We start from the raw sequence: 27,478 nt of genomic DNA on the forward strand, positions 1-27,478 counted from the left end.
TGACACCATCAGCTAACAGGAGCTACTTTTTACTCCCTAGGCCAACTGATGCGGAACAAACACACCTATGTGAATTTAACTTTGTGCTTCTGGAACAATCTGTACTGAACAAGTGACTTACCTGTAACTCTTGTTCTCCAGCAAGGGTCTTACATGGATTCACATGCTATGAATATTTCCCGTCGTCAGGCCTGGAATCCTTGGTAAAATAAAGTAGTTTAGCTTTAAGCTAACAACTGCATTGTCGTTGTATAGCCTACTGCTGTCACTTCGGGTCATACTGCCCCAACCACTGACACTTGTCCTCCTTAACTCCACCCTTAGAGGCCACCTTCAGATTTGGTTGGGCACGTAAAGTAACAGAAGGACCCAAGATGAGCCATAGAGGGGAAGGAGGGAGGGTTTGCATGTTAATCCATGTAGGCCTCATGCTGGCAAGAGTTACAGGGAAGTAACTTGTTCCTTCTCCAGCATGGGGTCTTATATGGACTCACATTCTATGAATACGATTATACAGAAGTACATAAACTATAACTACGGGAGGTAGCAAGGCTCAACAGAGGCAATATGACTTGCCCCTGGAACCCACTCACCTCAAGAAAACAGGTTGCCAAGCACTTCTTGTCCAACACAATACTTCTCCCTGAAATCCCTGTTGACACAGTCAAATCTCGCGAAGGTGTGAGCAGACCTCCACGTATTAGCCCTGCAGATATCCAGCAGGGGAACACCAGAAAGGAACTCAGTAGTCAATGTGATGGTTCTGGTGGAACAAGCTCTCGGCCAGCCTGGCAATGTTCTGCTGGCCAATTGATGGCAATGCATGATACAGCCAGAGAGCCACCTGGAGATGGAGGCCTTCGACAGGGCCTTTCCATGTACACAGGTCCAAAGTTGATTCAAAAACCTTTAGTGAGTGCCACATAGATTTTTAAGGCACGCAACATGCCCAGTGAATGCAAAAAAGCGTATAAGGGTTCGCAAAGAAAACTGGTAAAACCAAAGGTTAGTTTAAATGAAAGTGGGACAGGACCTTTGGCATAAAGGAAGGATGAGTAAGTAGTTCCACCTTGGATTGATGAAGACAAATATAGAGGCTTACAGGATAGAGCCTGGATTTCGCCAACACGCCTGGCCGAGGTGATCGTCACTAGGAAGGCAGTCTTCCGCGATAGGATCTTCAAGGATGTCCGATGCATAGGCTCAAACGGAGCACCCGTCATCTTGTACAGGACCACAACCAACTCCCACGCTGGGGCAGGATCCTTCACCAGAGGGAATGTTCTGAAGAGGCCCTTGAGGAACTCCTTCACAAGCCAGTGAGGCTGCCAGCAGCCGAGTATATACCGGGATATCGCAGTTAAGTGCACTTTGATGGACGCACGGGCCAGGCTAGCTTTAGCCTGGGAGAGCAGATAAGACAGATGTTGCAGCGCTGTGAAGCACTGTGGAGAGATCTTCTGTGACTGGCACCACACTGTAAAGCGCTTCCACTTGTGTTTGTAGCATGCAAGTGTAGACACAGCCCTGGTCTTGGCTGGAATCTTCTTGCATTCCAACGGCAGCAGGAAATGCCCACGTTCTAAGGCTGCAGGAGCCAGGCGGACAGGTTCAGGGACATGATTGCCCCACCCTCTCTGGATAGCAAGTCCTGAAGAAGAGGCAGCTTAATGGCCGGAGCCAATGACAGGTGAAGAAGGTCTGTGTACCAGATCTGTCTGCGCCATGCTGGTGCAATGAGGATCATCTTGCGGCGGGATAGTTTGAGTGTGTTGATAACACGCAGGAGCAACGGAATTGGCAGGAATGCGTAAGGAAACAGGCCTTTCCACGGGAAGGGGAAGGTGCCCCCAGACTCCTTGCCCGAAGATACCTGCTGGCAAACAGCTGGCACTTGGTATTGGCTGCTGATGCAAACAGGTAGATCTGAGGCTGGCCCCACTTACTGAACATCCGAGAGGCTTGAGGTTGCTGGTGCTCCCACTCGTGGCAGGACCGCAGCTCCCTGCTGAGAAAGTCTGCAATGGTGTTTTTAATGCCTGCCAGTGTCATGATCCGCCGCGACTGGCGTGCATGGAGCCGATGGCGTTGGAGCGGCCATTAGCGGTTCCGCCACGTCTCTGTGCAACGCACGGTCACGGTCTAGTCTTCCGGCCGGCTGCCGGGAGGTGATCGCTTATTAGCCGCTCCTACCCGGAAGTCTGCGCGTTGCATCCTACTCGCGTCAGGCTTTCGGGTTGAAGCGCTAGTAAGTTTTCTCTCCCTCTGTGTGTTGCTCGGCGCCTTTTCTCGGTGCCGGAATTTCTCCCTTCTGCTTTCCCCCTTCCTTTGGGTTTTTCCTTCTGCCCTTGGTCCCGCAGGCTCGCGTCAGGTTTAGCAGGGAGCGCAGCATTTTCCTCCTTCTCCTCCAGTTTTCACTCCCTTTCTCACTTCAGTATTTCTTGCGTTCTGCTCTCAGGTTCGCCAGCCCTCGTATCTCTGCCTGCCTCTTCCATCCGGCTTCTCAGACAAGGACTCACCTTCTGCCGATCTCATCTCAGTACTTCACCTAGGGGTTTTTTATGCCTACGGCTTTTTCCCCGCTGGTCTGAACCGGAGGAGGGGCCCCCCCAGATCTTCTATTCAGAAGTCAGGGTGGTTTCCCTTTGGGGCAGATCCTTTCCACAAAAAAAAGGAAAGAGGAAAGAAGAGCTGTGGAAGAAACGGTTCGGGGGAACCCTACATTCGGAACTCACAGGTGAGGAGGAGGGGGATTGGAGTGAATCGGAAGGGGCGAAGGAAACACCGGAAACTGACAGATTGCAACGCCAAAAGATTCAGATGGCTACCCCGGAACAGTTACAAGAGTTGGTAGCCGCGGTTCAGGCTATGAACACAGAACTACAGAACGTCAAATCTGAGAATGCCACCCTGAAGCAATTGTTCACTCACCGAGAAGCACGGGAGTTTGATTTACCTCCCATGGCCTTGTCCTCCGGCAAGTTTGATGGAGCCCCTAAACATTTGAAGGAATTTTTGGAAGCATGCTCTGTCCATTTTGCCTTTCGTCCACAGACCTATTCCACAGACCACATAAAAGTGGGATTTATGGTGTCTAATATGACAAGCAATGCCCTGGCTTGGGCTACACCTCTTGTCACATCCAACGACCCAGTTCTTCGGAATTATGATGCCTTCTTGACTGTGCTGAAACAGACATTCGAACAGCCCGACATAACACTTGTAGCGGCTGAACAGCTAGTACAGCAGGGATCCAGCGACCTGCTTTCCTACATTTCCTCGTTTAAACGGTTGTCTACAGAAGCAGGGTGGCCGGAACGGGTTCAGTATACCCTCTTTCGTCGAGGTCTTAGGGAGGAACTCAAGGATGAGCTGGCTCGCATAGCTCGACCCACAACCTTATCAGACCTCATGTCGATAGTTCTGCAGATAGAATATAGACTCTCTGAACGAAAGGCTGAAAGGAGGAAGCAAAGGACCCCAGTCACCCATCCCGCTGGAGCCTCCTCTCTACCTTCCGTCCCATACTTGTGCCATAAGGAAGAACCAATGCAGATCGGAACAGCTCGGCCTCCGTTGACACCAGAGGAAAGAAGACGACGGAGAGAATCTGGCCTATGCATGTACTGCGGTTCTAATACCCATCTATTAAGAAATTGCCCAGCTGTACCACCTAGACGGGCGGGAAACGATCAACCTCGGACCTAAAGGGGACCAGTGTCCGAGGTCTAAACTTTAGTCCCTATGTTTCTGTTACCGTATCGCCCCAAGTCCCAGCAACGGATGCGCGTCTCATGGTAGTAGCTATCCAGTTGAAGATAAGACACGTAGACCTTACCACTATGGCTTTGCTTGATTGCGGGGCCGCGGGGGTGTTCATGGACACTGTATGGGCCAACCAGCAAGGTCTCATCCTCTTGCAACGTGAAGACGCTCAGAAGGTGGAAGGGGTGGATGGTACCCCACTCTCCTCCGGACCAATTACTCAGTCCACAGAATTCCTAACTGCAACCATCCTTCAGCATTCCGAACTGATACAATTCGATCTCATCAGAGCGGCTCATTTCCCTATTATTCTCGGGATTCCATGGTTCAGGAGACACAATCCAACTATAGACTGGAACCGTAACACGATGGCTTTCGAGTCAGATTTTTGTAGACAGAAATGTCTCGTTCAGCCGCAGGCCGACACTGTGCAAATCATTACTTCTGAAGATAAGAACATTTGCACTGTGTGTCGGATCCCCCCAGAATTGTCGGAATACCAAGAAGTGTTCAAGGAAACTCCGGTCCTGGACCTGCCTCCTCACCGGCCAGAAGACTGCGCCATAGAGCTGATCCCAGATGCTCTAGTACCCTTTGGGCGCATGTTTTCGTTATCCATGACAGAGAAGAGGGCCCTTCGTACCTATTTGGACACTCATTTGACTAATAGGCTCATTCAACCTTCACGGTCTCCTGCGGGAGCCTCGTTATTTTTTATACCCAAACGGGATTCTCAGGAACTAAGACCGTGTATAGACTACCGTGGCCTTAATAAAGTCACTATCCGGGATCGCTACCCTATGCCGCTTATTTCAGACATTCTTGAGGCCGTACAAAACGCCTCGGTCTTCTCCAAATTGGATTTACGAAGCGCCTACCATCTCCTCCGTATCAAAGAAGGGGATAAATGGAAGACGGCGTTCCGAACACCTTTTGGTCTGTATGAGTATAGGGTTATGCCCTTCGGACTCGTTAATGCACCAGCCGTTTTCCAGCGCTTTATGGACCGTCTATTCTCGGATTTACTCTTTCTGAATACCATCGTTTACCTGGATGACATCCTAGTGTTCTCAACCTCTCATCAAGAACATACTCAGCACTTGAAGACAGTACTCAACCGTCTTCGTTCTCAACACTTAAAGGTCAAAACAGAGAAATGTCTCTTTAAAATCTCGTCCGTGCCATATTTAGGGTACATCCTTTCCTCTGAAGGCATCACGATGGATCCCAGGAAGGTGTCGGCTATCCTGGACTGGCCAGCTCCTACTTCCCTTAAGGAGGTTCAGCGCTTCCTAGGTTTGGCGAACTTTTATAGGAAGTTCATAGGTCAGTTCTCACAAATTGTTCTACCCATCACCGCCCTTCTCAAGAAGGAATCACGACCTTTTCTCTGGACAGAACAAGCGGACCAAGCCTTTTTTACACTCAAAGAGAGGTTCTGTACTGCTCCGATCTTAAGTCAGCCAGATCAAACCAAACCTTTCATCGTAGAAGCAGACGCATCAGCGAGAGCCCTAGGAGCGGTTCTTCTACAGACTAAAGACGGGAAGGAACATCCTGTGGCTTACCTCTCAAAAACCCTCACTATCAGTCAGAAGAATTATTCGGTGATCGAGAATGGAGACACCTACTACAAGGAAGTCTGCATCCTTTCACTTTACGCACGGATCATAAAAACCTACGGATCCTCAGGAACATGGAATGTGTGAACTCTTGACAAGCACGTTGGGCTCATTTCTTTAGTCAATACGATTTCATCATTACCTACATACCTGGAACCTTGAATGGTTTGGCAGATGCGTTATCTAGGTGCAACGTCCCCGATCTACTACCAGAACCCACACCTGAGTTTATGTTTCCTAGGAACCGTCTCGTGGGTATGATCTCCGCCTTTCTTCAAGAGGTCAGAACGGTTACTACGTCTGAAACAGAGACTCTGATACCTCGGAACCAACAACACCAGGTCCGATGGTCAGATGGTCTATTGCTGGTGGGTCAGAAATTGTTCATCCCCACCAAGACCCTACAATCTGGGATCCTACGTTGGGGCCACGACCATGTGACAGCAGGTCATAGAGGGATCAAGGGTACCCTAGATCTTATTTCCCGATCCTTTTTCTGGCCCACTCTTGCCCAAGATGTCAAGAGACATTGTAGAGCTTGTTTGACCTGTGCCAAGAACAAAAATCCAACTCATAAACCTTATGGCCTCCTCGAACAATCGGAGACCCCTGTACAACCGTGGTCCCATATTTCTACAGATTTTATTGTAGATCTACCTCCGTCTCAGGGTTGTACTTGTCTGATGGTTACTATAGATTCTTTTACCAAAATGGCTCATTTCTCCCCTCTAACCGGAGTGCCATCTGCCTCGGTCATGGCGGAAGTTTTTCTTAGGGATATTTTCAAGTTACATGGGTTACCTGAGAAGATTACCAGTGATCGAGGAAGTCAGTATACCTCTCGATTTTGGGCGGCACTATGTCAGCGTTTGGGAATCGAACGTGCCCTTTCCTCGGGGTTTCATCCGCAGACAAATGGGCAGACTGAGGGACTTAATGCCTCACTCGAACAATATCTCAGATGTTATGTTAACAGAGTACAAGATAACTGGGTATCCCTCCTACCTACTGCGGAATTCGCATATAATAACTCCTTGCACTCAGCCACAGGTTTTAGTCCTTTTTTTTGCACTTATGGTATACACCCACGAGGACTGCTTCCCTCTTTCAAATCCTTTTCCAATATACCTACGCTTGAATCCCATTTAGCTGAGATAACCACCGCACACAAGTCTGCTCATCAAAGTCTGCTACAATCCCGCAGTAGGTATAAGGAGCAGTCAGATCGATCTCGCCTTCCTTGTCCCGAGTGGAAGGTAGGAGACAGAGTATGGCTGTCCACCAAATATTTACCACGATGGGTTCATCCGAACAAACTTACTCCCCGATTTCTGGGTCCATTTAAGATTGTCAAGCAGATAAATCCGGTGGCCTTTAGACTACAACTCCCCAGAAATATGCACCGGATTCATCCTGTATTTCACTCTTCCTTACTCCGACCGGTGGATTCTGGTACTCCTTGCAAACGAAAGCTAACCTTACCTGTAGACCAACCACCTTTCCCCGAGGAATACGAAGTTTCAAGTATTCTAGATTCCAGGTATCGACGAGGGCGTCTGGAGTATTTGGTCGCCTGGAAAGGGTTCCCCCATTCTGAGGACTCTTGGTAGCCTGGTTCTTATGTACATGCACCCAGGCTGACTCGGCGGTTTCACCGACTCCACCCGGGTAAGCCGGGGGGTGTGGGCCGTGGAGGGGGGCATACTGTCATGATCCGCCGCGACTGGCGTGCTTGGAGCCGATGGCGTTGGAGCAGCCATTAGCGGTTCCGCCACGTCTCCGTGCAACGCACGGTCACGGTCTAGTCTTCCGGCCGGCTGCTGGGAGGTGATCGCTTATTAGCCGCTCCTACCCGGAAGTCTGCGCGTTGCATCCTACTCGCGTCAGGCTTTCGGGTTGAAGCGCTAGTAAGTTTTCTCTCCCTCTGTGTGTTGCTCGGCGCCTTTTCTCGGTGCCGGAATTTCTCCCTTCTGCTTTCCCCCTTCCTTTGGGTTTTTCCTTCTGCCCTTGGTCCCGCAGGCTCGCGTCAGGTTTAGCAGGGAGCGCAGCATTTTCCTCCTTCTCCTCCAGTTTTCACTCCCTTTCTCACTTCAGTATTTCTTGCGTTCTGCTCTCAGGTTCGCCAGCCCTCGTATCTCTGCCTGCCTCTTCCATCCGGCTTCTCAGACAAGGACTCACCTTCTGCCGATCTCATCTCAGTACTTCACCTAGGGGTTTTTTATGCCTACGGCTTTTTCCCCGCTGGTCTGAACCGGAGGAGGGGCCCCCCCAGATCTTCTATTCAGAAGTCAGGGTGGCTTCCCTTTGGGGCAGATCCTTTCCACAAAAAAAAGGAAAGAGGAAAGAAGAGCTGTGGAAGAAACGGTTCGGGGGAACCCTACATTCGGAACTCACAGGTGAGGAGGAGGGGGATTGGAGTGAATCGGAAGGGGCGAAGGAAACACCGGAAAGTGACAGCCAGGTGGAATGGACTAGAAACATCCGGTGAGCATTGGTCCATAGTCAAAGGTTCTGTGCATTCATGGGCGGCCTCATCCCGCCCTGCTTTTTGGTGTAATACATGGTGGTTGTGTTGTCTGTGAAGACTCTGACCACCTTTCCCAACAGCTGAGCCTTGAAAGAATTTTTAGCCCAGAAAACTGCCCGTAGTTCCACGACGCTGATATGCAACACCTTCTTCCCTGGAGCCAAAGGCCTCTGGCATACAGTTGGCCCATGTGGGCGCCCCAACCTTCCAGTGACGCGCCGGTCATGACCGTCTCCTGCTGCACAGGGGTCCTGAAGGGAGCTCTCTGTGAGATGTTCCATGAGCCGGAGGTCTGCTTCCACCTGGAGTTCAGGAACTCCTGAAGCAGTCTCATCTGCAGTCTGCAATGAGAGACCAGATGGATGCATGAGGACACCATCCCCAGCAGAAATTTGATGGATCGGACTGTCGCCACTCCGATGGAGGATAGCCTTTGGACATTTCCTAGGATGGCACATATTTTCTCTGATGGGCATCCAGGCATGAGACTGTTGAGTCGAGCCCCCAGGAACAGAGCGTCTCGGGATGGCACCACGCACGATTTGGGATAGTTCATGGAGAATCCCAGAGAGGTTAGAGTCTGTACCGTCACCACTGTATGTTGCGCTGCCTGGGCGTGAGAACGAGACTGGACCAGCCAATCGTCCAGGTAGGGGTAGACATGCACTCCGTTCCAACAGAGAAATGCTGCCACTGGGGCTAGGCATTTGGTTAACACCCTCTGGGCTGATTTGAGGCTGAAGTGCAACGCCTTGAATTGGTAATGTCTTCCTTGGACGACAAACCTTAGGAACTTCAGATGTTTTGGGTGACTGGAATTGTGGAATTATGCATCCTCCAGACCCAGTGTTGCCAGGAAATCTCCCTCTTCCATGCTGCAACATGACCATCCTGATTTTTTGGGACTTTAGGAATTTGTTTACACAACGCAAGTCAGGATGGGCCTCCATCCGCCTGACTTCTTGCGAACCAGAAAGTATCTGGAGTATACCCTGGACCAGTTCTATCACCCCTTTCAGCAGCATGGCCTGAACTTGTTGACGAGTTGGGCCCCTTGCTGTTCTTATCTCATCACAGAAGGAATGCAGAGTCCTGTTCGATGACGTCTAGCACCTATTTGTCAGTGGAGATGTTGCGCCACATGCCGACAAACTGAGATAGTCGGCTTCCCACTGTGGTGCTGAAGTGGGAGTTTGGGGGCCGTGCCTGGTCAGGCTTCCTTCTGAGTCCTGATGGCTTGCAGATGACGATGCTTGGTTCCTCCCCTATAGGCCTGGAAACAGCCTCTATATGCCTCCTGAGAAGTGGAGCTGGAGCTCTGACGGTAGGAAGGGCTGAGCCGCTTCGATGTTAGGGAGACCTTCCCTTCCTGGGAGCGAAATATCTGCCTCCTCTGTTGCACCGTGCCAGGAAGTGGGCCATCTCTGTGTCCAACTTGATGGCAAGAGTAGACCCGTCCTCTGCCTTGCCAAAAAGATTATCCATGTCGAAAGGCATGTTGGCATCTTGGCTTAGACGTCCTGACTGAAAGGTGTGACCCTCAGCCAACCTTGTCGGCGTAGGGCGACCAGTTGCCCATCTAACCGAACCCAGAGTCAGAAATGTCAAGTGCGACCTTGATTGATGGTCAGATGCCACTTCCCCCTTGTGAAAGATGGCCCGCCACTTTCTTGTCCTCTGGCAGGAAATCGAGGGCGGGTCCCAACTTCAGTTCTCTGTCAAAGCGTGCAATTATGGCTAGGGAGGTGGCGGCCTTGACTGCAGAGGCTGCAGTGGTGGTTATGCGCTTTCCAGCCGCATCCAGCTTCCTTCCCTCCAGGTCAGGCGGAACTGTGCAAGAGGGTGGAGGATTAGACAACCTCTTTCTCGCAGCAGCCGAGACTGCTGAGTCCGGTGTTGGATGGCCTCTGAGGCATCTAGATCTGCCTGCCTCTACTCTTCGCCCACTGCAACTAATCCAGAGCAGGACTGCAAGACTTGTCCTTGGTCTCAGGCCCAGGGATCGTCTCTTCACCCCTGAAATCTGTCCACTGACTCCCGGTGGCTGCAAGGATCCAGTTCAAGACACTCTGCATTGTCCACAAGGCCTTCTGGGGCCAGGGACCACACTTCATCCAACTCTCTCTTCCTAAGCACTTTCCTTTTCAAGCCCTTCTGCTCATCCACTTCCAACTCTCTGAGGGTCAGACGCTTCTCCAGGCTGAGAGTGGGGGGTGGATCTCTCTCCTCAGCTGGTGCCTCCCTCTAGAATGGCCTCCAGGCCTCTCTCAAACTTGACCAGGACCAACTCAGGTTCCGGAAGAAACTCAAGACCGTCCGTGTCACTTCTTCTTTCTCTCTCCCCTGCTGGTGTTCTTTTCTGCTGCACTAACTGGTTACCTGGCCTCCCTCTGAAACTTATGGGGACCTGGCTCCTTCATGACCAGTAGCCCAATGAACACGCACTAGGTACTGTGTCTGCAACAGTCTGTTGTCTCCTTGCACTTGCTTACAACCGGCCACCCTAGCAGCATTTACTTGAGCTTTGCTTATTGCACTCCCCCTGTTTCTCCCCTTTGCACTTCTCCTCACCCTTCCCCCTGCACTTGCACAAGGCTTAGAAAGATCATTTGCTCCTCCCTTTGTCTCCCCTTCCTTGTCTTGTCGTGCTTAGAAAAACATGTGTACAGACGCGTTATAAATGACTTATCATATCATATCCGGGACTCTATATTTCTTCTCCAGCCTCTCCTTCTTAGTAGTCCTGGAAAAGAGCTTCTGCGCATCACCAGTAGCCCGTCCTCCCAGATGTCATTCAGAAGCTGTACTGAGACCACGGTCTTTCTGGAGGATTCACTTTTCCTCCGGCACTAGGTTGAAAAGCTTAGCGACCGGGTAGTCCATCACCTGGAAAGATCTCACCTCATCCGGGAAAAAGTCCCTAGATGGTAGGTCTACAACTGGCGGCTCACCGTCTGCTGGGACGTAGATCGTCAAATTCATCCGTACACTGGGTACCATCTGTATCTGGGTTGGTGTCATTATTAGTGGCTGTTTCTGTCAGGACCATATCCACTACAATAGAGGGCCGTGGAACAGGCAGTGGCTCTGGGACCACAGGAACTGAAGGAGGCGGAGCCCAGTGGGGCTGAGATGGCCTTGGTGGACTGGCTGCAGGGGCCGGCCAGGAACCACAGGAGGACCAGGGGCCCCAGGTGGCAGTCGCTGCTGAATCTCGAGACCAGAGTGCAGCGAGTCGACAAAATGTCCCAAGAAACATTTCTTGGCAAGGGATGCATCAGAGCCTGAGGGGTCAATATTTGAGCATGGGGCCAGGCGCTTGTAGGGCGGGCAGGCTGAAGCAGTTGTGCAGGTCGCACGGCCGGCTGTCGAAGCAGGTCAACACCACCCTCTACAGGGTGTGAATCAGCGTCTTCCAAAGACTTCTTCCTCCTCTTTCAACAGGATGCTAGGAGCGGAGACAGGGCCTGGAGACACAGCCATGGGAGCCCTCACAGGGGATTTGGCATGCAGCTCAGCGGCCATTGTGGGCTTTGGTAGAAAAGAGAGATCTAGAGATTGCCCCCACTCTTCTGGAACCTTTTGAAAAGGTGCCTAGCAAAGGAGCACCAGGAGAAGGTACTGCAGGCGGAATAGACCCAGTTGACGACGATGAACGATTTTTGGTCCACAGGGTTGACGGTGATGGAGTGGAGGATTTCCAGGCATCCTAAAATGGGGTTACCTCCCTGCCGGTCATCGATCCAGACGACTGAGATGCTGCAGCCGTGGTGCTTGTCGACGAGGAAGTCTGAGCATTCAACGGCTTTGCCTTTTTAAGTACCTTCCCTATGGAAGCACCTTCAAAGGATCTTGACCTCTTGCCAGAGGGAGTAGGATCTTTCGGCCTGCTAGCCAAAGCAGAGGCATGATTGCGCAGAGAAGCGGAGTCTGAGGCCTTACATTCCTCCAGCCATGAGCCCAGTCTCCGATGGTGATCCCTCCTCATTTTAGAGGATAAAGACTGGCAAATGGGGCATCACTCCACGTCGTGGTCCGGGTGCAGGCAGTAAATGCACTTTTGGTGGCAGTCCTCCTTGAAGACATTACTCTGAACGCATCTGGAACAGGCCTTCAAGAGGCACTTCTTCTCGTCCTCCGAAATGGTGTGTGTACTAGACCCAAAACTCGATTTGCAGCCTCACACGACGTAGTGTTTTTCGACAGACGGTGAGATCGAGTCCGGCAACCGATCCCCGCTGCCGACAAGTCACAACAGTGATGGATTTGAAGAAAATTTGATGAAAAAACTATTAAAAATAGGCAAATAATCGAGAAAATCAAGGAGCGAAGCTGGAGGACTCCCAACATGAAAACGTGCAGTAAAAATCTTAAAACGGCCACCAGGGGTGGAGCTAAGGAGGACGAGTCTCATTTGTTGAGGCGGCATGACCCAAAGTAACAGCATAGGCTATACAAGCGACAATACCGTTTTTAACTTAAAGTGGACTGCTTTATTTTACTGAGGATTCCAAGCCTGGCAACAAGGAATATTCATAGCATATGAATCCATGTAAGACCCTATGCTGGAGAAATAAACTTTGACACATCTGATTTATTTTGATTTTGATTTTGAAGAATTTTTAAAGCGCACCAGATGGAGTGAACCATATTCGGGTGCAGATGGCAACTAGAGTTTAGCATTGAACGGCCGGAGAAACAAATTAACATTGCAGTTCTAAATCAGCCAATTTCCACCTTTAGTTAAATAGGAACGTTTTCAGTTTCTTCCTAAATAGATCAAGGGTTTCATACATTCTAATTTCTAATGGAAGTTTATTCCTAACTCTGGGGCCGGATGCACCGAAGCTTCTATCTCCTCTTGATACGAACTTCGTTCGTGGGCTACAGATGAGGCATTTATCCTCTGAACGTAGATTCCTTTTGGGGTGATACAGTATAATCTTATCAGCCAAATACCCAGACGCTAGCCCCTTCAGACATTTGAAAACCAAACATGCAGCGTTGAATTTGACTCTGTCCTCCACCCTCAACCAATGTATGGATCTCTGCATTGATGAAACATGATCCCGTTTCCTAAGATTCCCAATTACTCTGATTGCTGCATTCTGTGCTCTCTACAGTCTGTCCATTTGTTTTTTTGGGATACCTGCTAACAAACTGTTACAGTAATCCAAATGGGGGTTGGTCATTGCCCCCACTACAGCCGCCTTATCTTCTGTTGGAATGTAGGGTAATATACACCGTAGTGAGCGAATTGCAAAGTAAATTGTTTTTACTTTAGCTCCCACCTGACTCTCACTCCCTAGATTCTCCTGCCACCAGCAGCCTAAATTCTTTACTTTTTTAGCATACTGTAATTGTTCACCTAGAATCAATAGTGGAGGATTTTGTCTTTCCTTTGACCTTTTACTTTTAGGATCAAACAGTATGATTTCTGTTTTTGCCGTATTTAACTGTAACTGATTGTCAGTCATCCACTCCTTAAGTTCTTCCATGCATTGATTTATTAGTTCGAAGGCATCCTGACTATCCTGAAGTTCTATATATATTTGTGTGTCATCAGCATATGAATGAAACAGCAGGCTATACTTTTTAAATATTCTAAAAACTGGTCGAAAATACAAATTGAAGATGAGAGGGGCTAGGGAGGAGCCCTGGGACACCCCAAATTCCAGTTCCACCATCCGGGAAGTAAATCCATCTAGTATAACTCTTTGTGATCTGTCTTTAAGCAATGATTCAAACCATCTCACCTTAGATGCTTTTCCCACTTCCCCAATATGTTGAGCCATTATCTGGTGGTTCACAGTATCAAAAAGCCGCGGACAGGTCCAGCATCAACAAAACTGTTGATTTCCCCTCGTCCGCTGCTTTGAGTAAGTCATCATGTACAGCTAACAGAGATGACTCTGTGACATGTTTAGGGCGAAATCCTGACTGGAGATTATCTAACAGTTCTTCCTTATCTACGTAAGCTTGAAACTGGGAACAAGCCACCTTTTCCAGGATTTTAGTTGGCCACATCAGATTTGCCACTGGCTGATAGTTCTTCATTATTTCCGGATCTAAATTGGCTTTCTTTAGCAGTGGTTTTATTAATGTCTTTTTTAGGGCTTTAGGCACCTGAGAGTCTTGTAAAGACTAATTCACAAAGGTTTTTATAAATGGTGTAAGCTCTTTTGCTAGCCGTTTAGCGGCATATGCTGGTATCCCACAAGAAAGATCATTAGTGGGTTTTAATTGACTCAACAGCATACAAATCCCCTTTTCATCCACCATTTGAAACTGAAAGGCTGTCTCTCCCTGTATTACGCTCTCCTGTTCTTTTTCCTCCTCCATCTCTTTCTCACGTCTTGGGGGCCTTCCTTGTTCTATATTTTCTAAAATCGTATTTACCTTTTCTTTAAAAAAAAGTATTACATTTGTCTGCTTGTTCCTGTGATGCGGCTGTATTCACATCTAAACAAGATGGTTTACTAAATCTTGTAACCGCTTCGAAAATGGCCTTCGATTGGTTACCAGCTTGCTTAATTTCTTTATGTAAGAAATCACGTTTAGCATTTGTACAACATTTAAAGCATAAGGGGTCATGAATAATGGATACAATGAAATCTTTCAATCTTATGTGGAAGTCAGATTTGCAGTACTCTTCTTGTACTAGTTCCTCATCCTTCAGAGGTAGCTCCTGTCACTGTATAATGCTGGATACCCAGGAGCTGCTTTTAGTTCCTACTTATCCAATCTTAATTTCAAACCACGTATTTACTTGCATGGATAAATGTGGTTGTTATGTTCTGTTTCCACTACAGCACTTTATAATATGCAATATATACAGTAACTTGATGATATACTAGTGTTGCTGACTCTAGTAATGAGCTAGATTATAACATCTAAAAACAACACATGGATTATAGTCCATGGGTAGTATAGCTCAGTGGCAAAGTGCTTGTTTGTGAATCAAGACGATGCATATCAACACTGGTTCGAATTCTGGCTCTGTGCTTAGAAACCTCTGGTATTAAGCGCGTTATAAAAAAACAATTATAATTATATTATGAGAGAATTATTTGATTGTGATTATCGCCTTCTAAGACCGCCTCCAACTTGTGGATATAATAGCTTTATCAGTGAGAACATTTGCACCCTTTTACATTCTTTGCTGGTATATTTGTTCATACACTTGTGTATTGTGTAACCCTGGTTTTGCGTACTACCCCCATTTTGAAAGTAACACTAAAGAGATTAACAGAACACGTTTTCATTATACTAAGGGTAAATAACTTACTACTGTTAACTTCTATGGCAGGTATATATGTTCCATTTTAACCTAGCACCCCTCACAACCCTTCACCAAGCCCCACCGATAACTGAATATTCAAAAAAGAGAAGGGAAGCAGGGGTCATAGTTTCTCCCAGAGAACCAATTGTGTACAAATTAAGCAGGAGTCAATAGATACCGTCAGGGGCTTCTTGATGGCTTCTTGTATTTCCATTCTCTTCCGAGCAATGGTCTGGTCCAGCTTACGTTCAAAAGCAAGTAGGTCCATATAAGCCTGAGACTCTGGAACAAGGTCTCGAATCTTCAAAAAAAGAGACACAAATTCAAAAAGTTTATTAAGGTGATTCTTTGCTCTCAGCCACTTTTTTTGTAGAGTCATAATCTCTGTGTAAAATGTACAAGAAAAGGCCAACCTGCCCAGATTAATCATCTTTAAACTCAATTTCATATTGCGCTTTTCTGGATATCCAGACACAGTTGCTCGAGTGAGACCAGGTTGGAGACTTCTTCAAAAGAGGGAGGAGTATTTTATTTCTTTTTTTAGGGTAATTTTTGAGCATGACCTATCCTCACGGAGCAGCAGAGAGCTGCACGTAGTAACAAGAGTACAGAAAAGCATGGAAAGACATTCATGATTGAAAATTAAGTGGATTGTTTACATGGATTGTGCAATACAAATAATCATCATTTACAATGTGTATTATGAGAGGTGGCATAGCCACAGAGATTAATTCCCTAGCTCTGTTCTAGGGACCATCAAGGTAATGACTCAGGGCGAAGGCTCTTCCTCGAGCCAGTGGATGTTGGTCCTAGGGGTACTAGCCTTCCCCCACCTAACTTGAGCAGACAGTCCCTAAAAGCTTTAACCCTGCCCAAACCCATTATGAGAACCTGCAGAGCAATACTGGTGCACCCCTTACTCAATTGAGGTATAATTAAGCTCCCTTTGCGCAGACCCAAAGCTTCAATGCCAAAAAGGACACATTTTCCTTAAAGTGACACGATTTCTCTTCACTGTGCAATAGTAGCAAGGGTTTGGATACAGTTACCACCTCAACTAACACATTAAAGGAGTTATGTCACTCCCACAGATGACCGAAAGAAAACGCCAACTCCCAGAGTTGGTACAATGGTTTTTTATAAAAAATTGTTAGGGTTATCAAACAAAGGGAGAGGAGAAATGGCCAGTATGAGAACTGAATGGATAAATAGGTTATTCGTAGTAGCGGCTACGAAGATATTAAAAGTCTGGAAGACAAGGAAAAAAGTTGAATGTGGATGATTGGCTGATGGATGTCCGTACTTTGTCTGACTATGAGAAGGTATTGCTGAAGAAGCAAAAGCTAGAGGAGCTTTATTTAAGAATGTGGGGTTCGTTTAACGAATTACATGGCTGATGTTGATTTGCTGCATGCATGTTTATTAGTATGAGATTGATGGGGTTTATTGAGATTACTGTTCAGTGTTGTGTGTTAAGGTTTGTCAGTGATGTATTGTTTGTTGTTGTCTGATGTCTGGAATTCTGTGGTAAAATAGAGGTTTGTGGTATTATATTAATGTTTGACCTTATAACTTTTAGTAATATTAGGTTTAGTTACTTGTTTACTTTATACTATGTTTGTTTGCATTTCTCTGATATGATGGGTATGTTTGTGATGCTTTTTTCTTTCTTTGTTTGATTTTATTCTAAATAATAAATAAAGAGGTAAAAACAAAATCGTTAGGGTGCTAATGGCCACCCCTCACTCTCTTGTCTAGAAGATTAATTTCCCTCCCTATACTATCGCCTTATCTATCTAATCTCCCTCATGGCCTCTTTTCTGTTAGTGGCAAAAGGGTCAGAAGGTTGTGCCTATCCAACTCTGTTTCCTCTCATGCCCTGATGTTCCTCTCCTTGTCTGTGAACACTGTTCTTCTGCGGCTACTCCCCTACATCTAATCTCATGTGGCTACTTCCCACCATTTCTTGGGAACAGGGCCCTTTGTCAAATAGGGAAGAAATAATTCACTCAACAAGCAAAAAAAGGACACATGCTACCCCTCCCTTTTCCACGTATTCAATATTTGTCAGCTATGTTCATTAAACAATGGTAAAATAATCCACTGCTTCCAGCCAGAAACCTGTTAAAAGTTATTTAATATTGCATCATAGCATTTGTCATTTATATTACACACAGAAAAACATATACACAACGGAGGAGTCGCCTTTATGTTGGCTCTCATAAACACCCTAATGTGTAATTCCAAGATAAACTCTGTGCCACTATGAGGTTAGTAAACATAAGTGACCATGTTGTACACCACAACATTGCTCATAAAAAAGGAATGGACCAGTTCTGGTACATATAACCAATACAACTTTCATTCACATAATCCAGCTTTCATGTACTGCAAGGGAGTAATTCAAATCCTTACATCTATATTCTTAACTCCACTTAGAAATAGTTTAATGATTTAAGGTCTCCAAGGTCTGTGAAGTTAACTGGCATTCCGTGATAAGCCACTGTTGACGTGAGTTTGGTGCAGTGGCTCAATTACTGTATGTTGGTGGGTCCCAATTGTCCAAAACCATGTTATGAATGCAATACAATCCTGGGTGCTGGCCGGGACCCTCTGGTAGCCCAAATTATGCAGCAATTCAGTTTGTCTGTTAGAGTGGTGCATGGAAGCCATGGTAGAAACAGGCAGCCTTCTAAAGTGGTCCATAAAAGTGTTTGGTATTCGTTACATCTATGCTTGGTAAATCCTGTGTTTCTAGAAGACGCCAGCTGACTTTGTCACATCAAACTGTTAGCAGGACTATAGTGACCACTATTTCAGCAGATACAATGCATACACTCTGCAACTTCCTGAACGGCGATATCTCACAGCAGGAGGCAAAGCTGAGAAGCATCGTTCCCCAGCACGAGATTCTCATGGAGGGGATGCATTGTTTCTGCTACACTGTGTGATCAATGTAAAGTTAGAATGAAAGAGTTCTAAACAAAAACCTGCCGTGTGTTTCTAGTTACATGCTGCAAGCACTGAAGACTTCAGCTCAACACACAAAGCACCAGTAAAGGTCAGGGGAAGAAAACTCACATCGTAGATGGCGGTCAAGAGAATTATAGGCTTGCTCAAGCCCCTTGAGCGCAGCGCATTCTCATGTGTACTCACGGACTGCAGCCAATCACATCCCCTAACAAATTGCAAGCCACAGATGCAGAACAACTAAAAAGGACTCCACACAAAAATGATAGAATCACAGGTATGCTTGATCTCCCTATCAAAACCTAGCCCCTTCAAAGAACTAAGCCTACCCTTTAATGAGTGTATGACCTGGGTGCTGGTGGTGCACCGCCTATCTAAAAGTGGAGAGAAAAAAAGACTGTCCCTAATTCTAATGCCCAGCGGCTACAATAGCCTATAGTGGCCTCTGATACTACAAAAACACTTGATGTAATCAAATGCACTAGTGCTTTGGGATAGTGAAGGACCCAACTATATTATTGCCCACTATTTAACCAGTGTGGGTATCCTTGTTAAAATAACCCAATCCTAATGGACACAATCATTATTCTTTATTCCTCCTTATATTGAAAAAAGGATTGTCGAAATAAAGAATTGGGCAAAGAATAAAAAATAAAAAAAAGGGTATCTCCGCATCTCTTGAGATGTCACAAACTGATGGTCGGAAGATATTGACAATATCTTTAGGATTGGAAAACCCCAGTGGGGCATGGCGAGACATATTTTGATTTCATTTTTGAATCAGAGGTCGAAGGAACGTTTGGTGAAGGCTGCAAGGATGGCTGGGAATGCCTCTTTCAAAAGGTAAATCTGTTTTTATATACCCTGACTATCCTAAGGAAAATCTGCTTATGAGGAGGCCATTCAGAGGGGCTAAAGACTTGGCCAGGCAGCTAACTCTGCGAGCCTTTCTTAACATGAATAATGTTTTGACTATTGTATTTCCTGAGGGTGAAAAGGAACTTCGGACCCTGTACAAGCTCTGATTAATGACCAAGCTTTAATTTGCTGGTGCCTCCCCATTTTCCCTCACCCCCCTCCATGGATCAGTCTTTTGCTTTATCATATATATTTTTTTAATCATCTTTGGACACTTTCTGCAGTATGTTTTAATTTTTTTAAATTGGCGCTGATGACTGTTAACGTCGCTGAGTTTTTAAATAACGCTTTGGAACTTCTTCGTTCACTGTAAGCATTCATTGCGCCACGATACGCTTGTGACTTACTTAAGGTTCCATATTACGGCCTCGGATGGTGCTCCGTGTTGCTTCCTTCTTCGTTTGAGGAAAGGACCCACTAGGAGGAGACGTACGACGCTCACCGTGTGACGCTCCAGTCAGGTAATCGGGCCTGCGTTTTCATCCACGATCTTATTTCGTTTTATGGACTGTGCAGAGCCTGCCACACTTCTACTGGAGCTTGCTGGTGGTTGGGCGCAGGTGATCGATAGGCGGTGAGTGCCATATAGATGAGAAGTGACTATGACAGAAACGGGTCCTTCGTGGGCGTGCCTCCAACCAATACGCTATTAATATATGTGTTCTGCAACTGAGCAAGGATAGTATTATTAGAGGGGTGGAGAAGGGGGACAACGATGATGATGATGAGGAAAGCTAGCGGGTTTCCCATTTGAAAACATTTTCAATACTCCTTTTAAAATGCCACTATTGAATAACTTGATCAGTTTGATCAACAGAAAATGCATAATCAACGTGTTTACAGTTGTCACGGGAGGAAATGCTGTTGTTGTCCATATAACAGACTGGAGGACCGGGTGTTACAGGATGTGCCTTTACCTACATCAAGCTTTCATCTCAGTGCACAATGGAATCAGTATTCAACTTGTGACGGCCGATGTGGGGACTTGGCAGTCTGAGGCCTTGTGCATTTACTACGCTACATGGAAATGCATGGGGATTTCATTAAGTTTGGCGCTTTGGAGTACTTGTTTTATTCCTTTTCCAGGTCCACATCTGAGTGTGTGGGTCCGGTACTGACTTGCCTTGAGTATTTTGGGAAATGTTGAATGTGCCCCGCTTTTTGACTGACATGTACTGTGATTTTATGCACTGCGCTTTATCCCTCATGAAAAGGATTTCCACTGCATTTGTTAAGTCTTTCGGCATTTTGTGGGCTTCAGCTTTCTGGGGTGTTTTTTCTAAAGGGGAAGCACGGGGATTGGGATGGTTATGTTACAGTTAGGTTTTGACATACTGCAGCATTGATAGCCTTGATATGTTTGCTTGTGACTGGTTCTATACTGTATTGTTGGTATGCTTTTATTGGGGGATGGGGGCTTTGGGGTTCATGTGGGTTGTCCCTGTTGGTTTGGGTTACAGTTAAGCAATTTTTCTGTTTTTTTGTGTTATGTTGACTTTGATGCTTTATTGATGGTTTTTTATTGTACCTTGGGGGGGGGGTCTTGGAGATGGTTCTAAATGTTGTTTCAATCTTTATTTAGGCTGAATAGACTTCGTGGTCTTATCTGTTCTTTTTTGTTTTTTACTTTTTGTTTGTTGTTCTTATTTCAGTGTGTGACTTCTTTCTGTTTTTTGTTATTTCGTTCCTGCTTTTCATGGTTTTGAACTTTTTTGATGCAATGATGTCTTCACGCTCCAATGGGTCAGTCAATGATCTCTGTATTGTCCCTTGGAATGTGAATGGAGTCAATAACCTACTGAAGAAAAAGAAAGTGTTTCATATGTTACAGGACATGCACACTGACATATGTTTCTTGCAGGAGACTCATATTTTGTCAGATGAAATTCCAAGGTTGGAAAAAGAGTGGGTCAGTTCGGCTTTTGGTTCTTCCTTCTCCTCAAGGTCACAGGGTGTTGTCATTTTGTTTCGGAAGAAGCTACCTATTAAATTTCTGAGTCAGCATGCGGATAAGGATGGTAGGATGATTTCAATGTTAGTTGAAATTTAAGGAGAATTGTTGACGCTCCTACAGTAGATGATGGCTCCTTCTTTAGAATGGTTGCGCAGACCCTTTTAGATTTGAGCAATTCTAATATAGTACTTGGGGGGGGGGGGATTTCAACACTGTGGTTGATCCTATGCTGGATCGAAGTCAGGTCAGGAGGCTGACACGGTCTGATCATCATCGGGCGCTTGGATCTCTCTTGGAGGAACACAATTTAAAGATGCGTGGCGTCTTGGGAATCCAGACAGGCATCAATGTAGTTTCTTTTCTAGTACTCATGGTGTGTTTTCTAGACTTGACATGATTTTTACTGGTGGAAATGTGTCGGAAGGTGTTGTCTCCAGTGATATTGGTAATATTTTGTTGAGTGATCATGCCCCTGTTATGTTGCATTTGGGACTTAAATTTAGGTGTGATAGGACTTGCTCATGGAAACTGAACACTTGTATTTTGCTAGATGATGACATTTTGGAACGTATTGTTTCGGAAGCAAATTGTTTTGTGATGGAGAACCGCTTAGATGAAATCAGTGTGGGAAACACGTGGGAAGCCTTTAAATGCTGTATGCGTGGTGTCTGTTTGGGACTTTCTAGTGGTAAACAGAAAAGAGATGAGTGGAAACATCAGGATCTTCACCTACGTATTAGTGTGATTTCTCGGGATTTGATGCTTAATCTGTCTGATTCGGTTAAATTGGCAACTTTGAAAAAACGTAAGAAAGAAATGGAAGACTATTTGTCACAGAGAGCTGAACGTGGTTTGTTCTACTCAAGAAGTACTTATTTTGAGAAGGGTGAGCGTTGTGACAGGTGGCTGGCATACAGGTTGAAGAGAAGGGTGTCTGAGTCGGCAATTGCTTCTATGATTGACGGGGAAGGTAGAATCACATTTGATCCCATGAAAATTAACTCAATTTTTCGTGACTTTTTACAAGAAGCTGTATAGCAATGAGACTGGTATTACTGGTAGTGGGGAGGACTTCTTTGGTAATTTTAACTTGCCTAGGATTCGGGATGCAGAGCGAGATCGTCTTGGTGGGATGATTTCGATTGATGAAATCAAGAGTGTGATTTCGGAGCTGAATGTGGGTAAGTCCCCGGGCCCGGATGGGCTCCCTTGTGAATTCTCTAGGATCCTCCCGGACTCGGCCTTAGAGCTTCTAAGAGACATGTTTGTGTCTAGTAAAGTGGTGGGGTTACTTCCTTCTAGTACTAGACATGCATCTATCTCGGTCTTTTTAAAAAAAGGAAAGGACTGTAATCATCCTGCTAGTTATCGCCCGATAAGCCTTATACCGATAATAAGATTCTTGCCAAGGTTCTTGCTATGCGCCTGGTACAGTTCTTGCCTGATTTGATTGATGAGGAACAGTCTGGTTTCATGAAGAATCGGCGTACATCTAGTAATATCAGGAAAGTGTTGCTCACAATGGAAATGGCGGATAGGATGGGCTGCAATGCTGCAGTCCTTGCCCTTGATGCGGAGAAAGCTTTCGACAGGGTTAGTTGGGATTACTTGTTTTCAGTGCTGAGGAGGATGAATTTCAGTGAGGATTTTGTTTCTTGGGTTGGTCTACTATATGCCAGTCCTACTGCTGACGTAAAGACCAATGGGGTGGTTTCGAATCCCTTTTGCTTGAATCGGGGCACGCGTCAGGGTTTTCCAATTTCTCCTCTGTTATTCATTCTAGCGATGGAGCCTCTTTCAGTTTGCATCAAAAATGACCCGGATTTACAAGGTGTTATTTGTTGGGGTGTGGTGCAAAAGGCTTGGCTTTATGCTGATGATCTCTTGCTGGTGCTGCAGAATTTGGTAGAGTCCCTGCCCTGTCTAAGGAGGGTTTTGTCTGATTTTCACGTTTGTTCATGATACAAGATTAACCGTTTGAAGTCGGAAGTGATGCCCCTGTCCAACAGGTGTGATAAGACTCTGGTTACAGGGTTGGGGTTTGCTTGGTGTGAAGTGTGCTTACGCTATTTGGGGGTATGGTTGACGCATCCTGTCTCCCATATGGTTGATGAAAACATGAGTGTGGTCATTAGGGATTGTAAAATGGATTTGGAAAGGTGGTCGCTGCTTCATCTTTCCCTGTGGGGTAAAGTCAATGCCCTGAAAATTAATTTAACTCCCAGAATTAACTTTGTATCTAGCATGCTTCCATTGAAAATTAAGAGCAGTTATTGGAGAGATCTAGACCGTCTTGTTCAGGCATTTTTATGGGATGGTAAACCACCGAGACTTAGTCTTAGGAAATTACAGCTTCCAGTCCATTTGAGCGGTTTAGGTGTTCCGAATTTTAGGGCCTACCATTTGGCATTTTCGGCTCATTCTTTTGTTCCGTTTTTGAATGATGCACTAGACAGCTGGGCAGTAGCGGAATCGAACGCCTATGGGCCGCTAGGCCCTAAGGCCTTGTTGTCCACTAATAGGAAGATTTCTGGTGGTAGTATGTTGACGTCTTTTTTGCGTGCCTCATGGGTGGAAACCTTGTCATTACTAGGTCATGATGCATTTAAGTGCAAGAATGCCTCTAGTTGGCTGAATCCTATGATTAGGGACAATTCAAGGACTGTTTTTTGGCCGGATTGGTTCCTTATGGGTATTAAACAGGTCTCAGATTTGGGTAATGATGATCGGTGGTTGAATGCGGCTGAGCTGCGGGAGATACGGGATTTTAGGAGCCTATCTGACTCTGCTTATAGACGCCTGAAGAGGTCTGTTGGTGAGGTTGACTGGTCCGACTCTTTGAATGTGGATGTTTTCCGGGCTGATGCTGATGCGAAAAAAGGTGGTCTGGCCAGTAGACTGTACAAACTAATTGTGTCACATTATCGAGGTAATGACAATTTGCGGAGAGTTTGGAGTGAGAGGATTGGGTCTGAGATTGACATCGGTGCCTGGCAGAATATGTATGGTAATGTTTCCATGTGTTCACTGAATCTGAGTGAAAGGTCTAGCCAAATTAAGATTCTGAATCGTGTGTATTGGTGCCCTAAACACTTCATAAAAGAGGCATGATTGATAATGATGATTGTTGGGGCTGCGTTCAGGAAGTTGGGTCACTGGAACACATGTTATGGAGCTGTGTGCGGGTCAAAGATTTTTGGAATAAAGTCTGTGATGTGTGTGTCAGGAATTTGGGTGGTGATTCTGTCCTGGATTTTCGGACGGTGATTCTTGGTGATGATTCTGGGCTGGCTGATGTCAATTCGGCACTTAAAAAGTGGTCTTTCAGGGCTTTCATCGTGGCCAAGCGGTTGATTCTCCGAGGGTGGAAAGGTAGAGTCCCTCCTTCTTTTGAGGAATGGGTCCAGGAGATGCATGGCCTGTCCAGAACGGAAAAATTGATTTACAAATTGAAATGTAAGCTTTCTTTGTATGAGAAGATCTGGAATGTATTTAATGATTTCCTTTAGTTTTTTTTTGTTTTTGTTTAATATATGTTTTCCTTCTGTAATTTCTGAATTTGGTCATGATATTATTTCTGTATATACTTGTAAATATATGAATAAAAAAAAAAAAAACAACAAACAGATGGTCGACCGGTTTCGGTGATACAACACTATTAAGTCGCCTTCTTCAGGACCAGTGTTCCACTGCTGGGGAAACACTATAGCATGGAACATCCTGACGACATTTATACTTAAGCCACATCCAGTGAGTGTATCAGAAGAAAGAATTGCAGCAGTATTGAGTTACTCATCTACGATGAATAAAATAAAGAAAGAAATCAAGAAGTGTTGGCCAATTTTGAATGTGGGTACAGTTAAATTGGGTCGCAATCAAACAAAGGGAATATTTGTGCGACACCTCGGTACACTCCTATTCAGGCAACGATTTTTTTGTTTATTTTACATGTATAAAGCGCTCACACAGCCTGCGGGCATCGAGGCGGTGTTATAGGAATTATTTGTGGTTTTACTTGCGTAATTGTTTTTTTTGTCTTAGTTGCGTATATTTATAAGGCGCTTAAACACCCAGAAGTTTCTAAGCGTGGACCCAGGGATCGAACCTGTGTTGCTTCGTGTTGTCTTGCTTCCAAGGCACGCACATTGCTGCTGAGCTATCCTCCCAGGACGAACATAAGATTGCACGGTTAATACCCAAACGACAATATGGGCTCTTCCACAGGTGCATGGACACAGCCACTGTGGGTCCTGCTCGGTCTGCGGACAGACATCACACAGCATCAGTATTGACATTGGCTGGTGCACACTCTAGGTGCAGAATCAGTTTACAAACTGCAATACGCCCAATGTAATTTATTTAATTAGGTGCCCTTGCTTCTCAAAATATGTGGGCATGACCAACAGACGTGTGAGGAAACATAATGTAAAACACAAATTGTGTATACTAACTGGGGAACACACACCAAATGGTAATGCATTTCCTACAGGGGAACCATGGTGAGCTAGATCTGAAATGGACAGCACTTAAAAAGTGAACACCCCAGCAAGGTGAGGGGAGATCCACAATATGCTGGTCGTGAGAGAATAGCACTGGATCTACAGGCTTGGCACTTAACTAAGGAATCACGTGGCAACAGCTTTCAGTAAACTAAGCATGGACTGCACCTGGATTGGTCCACTCTGACCTTTGTCATAACGAGAGATTTGATATAATCCCCATAGCTGTTGAGAATAGATGAACATCATGATATTAGTCAGGCTGACTATACAATTGTGGTTCACGATGGTTTCAAAACAAAGATAAGCGTAACTGTAGAATCGAGACAAAGGTTACAGAACTGTAGCCATGACCAAGGACATAGCACTGAATCATGTCCGTAACCTTTCACGGAAACATTGGCCTTATGTAAACCACAGAAAGTGGCAAAATGGGGTGTTAGACTTACAAAAAAACGGATTATCCTTGACCCCAGTATCAATATATAGTGATTTTACAGACATGCCCACAATTGTTGTGCAAAAAGGCTTCATACCCCCATGTATTTCTCTTCATCATAAGAACTTATGTTCAGTTGACATCATGAGTCGCCTCATCCAGGGCTATGTTAGTATTGTTCCAAGATGGTGCCCGCACTATACAGGTCTCCCTTCTGCCTGGGTTGTTCATATAAACAGGAAACAAATGATCGCAAATGGTCTAGTTATGGAGGGGCACATCTGAGATGTAGTGGACGAGAGGGAGACCAAGTAATCTCTGGGTGAGAAGTGTGTCAGTCTGTTAGTGTAATGTATAATTATTTACCAATACTGTGGTTTAACAGTGAGGTTGGATGGCAGTCCCGTGTGAGTACATCAAATGTAGAGGTAATGCACAAGGTAACTTTGGCTACACGCAGGCTCTTTTAAGTATCACATCACACCCTGAAATCTTCTAGTTTTCTAAGAAATCTGCAGTGTTTAGTTTAGTTTTGAGAATCTGCAGTGTCCAACTAGTCTCTGAGAGCCCCAATATCTTAGCTTATTTTTCTGCCATTTTCCCACAGCCTACCTCCCAGCGAATATGCAGTGATTATAAGATGAAAGAGCGGTAAATTACTCGTCCCACCTTATGCAATGAGCAGGGTCATGAATGTTTGATGACCTGATTTAGAGCTAATATTCAATACAACATTAGAGCCTAAATAATTGTAGTCATCTCTATTTTATTTATTTTTTTATTTTTATTTTTTTAGTCCTCTCTATGTGTTTCTCTATCTCCCACTAGATCAGCAAATCATGGAACACCAGATCTGTCCCAGCGAAGATTGAAATACACGCACATATAAAGAAATGAGGGGCTCATGAGCTACAATGATGGCCGTGCTCCCTGCACTGATGAATGAAGGCAATACGCTGCCACATTTTGAAATGCTATAGTGTTTCCCTAGCAGTGGAACACTGTTCTTGAAGAAGCTGACTCAATAGTGCTGTATCGCCAAAACCAGTTGACAATCTGTTTGTCACATCTCAAGAGATATGGAGATGCCCTTTTTTGATTTTAATTTTTGATTCTTTGCCTAATTCTTTTTTATTTTAACAATCCTTTTTCAATATAAGGAGGAATAAAGAATAATGATTTTGTCAATTAGGATTGGTTTATTTTAATGAAGCTCACCACACTGGTGAAATAGTGGGGAATAATAAAGTTAAGTCCTTCACTATCCCAATGCAGGAGGGCATTTGAATACATTGAGTGCTATTGTCATAATAAAGGCCACTATAGGCTATTGTAGCCCTTGGGCATTAGATTTAGGGAGAGTCTCTTTTTCTGTCCACTTTTAGATAGGTGGTGTAACACCAGCACCTAGGATCATTGTGATGAATCAAATTCCGGGGCAAAAGTGGTCCAGGGAGGAATAACGGTTTCTAAACCATCAATCCCCCCGCACCTCTAGTACA

General features: G+C 45.6%; 1 protein-coding gene across 2 annotated transcripts in view; it reads right to left on the minus strand.

Annotated features, from left to right (window-relative positions):
• Nucleotides 1-27,478, minus strand: part of SMARCD2 (SWI/SNF related BAF chromatin remodeling complex subunit D2) — a 1,053,332-nt gene that overhangs the window by 561,017 nt on the left and 464,837 nt on the right. For both annotated transcript variants that reach the window (XM_069634087.1, XM_069634085.1), the window contains exon 4: nucleotides 15,375-15,497. In XM_069634087.1, coding sequence (XP_069490188.1) covers nucleotides 15,375-15,497 — 123 coding nt within the window. The remainder of the gene's footprint in view (nucleotides 1-15,374; nucleotides 15,498-27,478) is intronic.

This window comes from Ambystoma mexicanum, chromosome 13 (genome assembly GCF_040938575.1).
Source record: "Ambystoma mexicanum isolate Mex_15411 chromosome 13, UKY_AmexF1_1, whole genome shotgun sequence".
Classification (NCBI taxonomy): Eukaryota; Metazoa; Chordata; class Amphibia; order Caudata; family Ambystomatidae; genus Ambystoma; species Ambystoma mexicanum.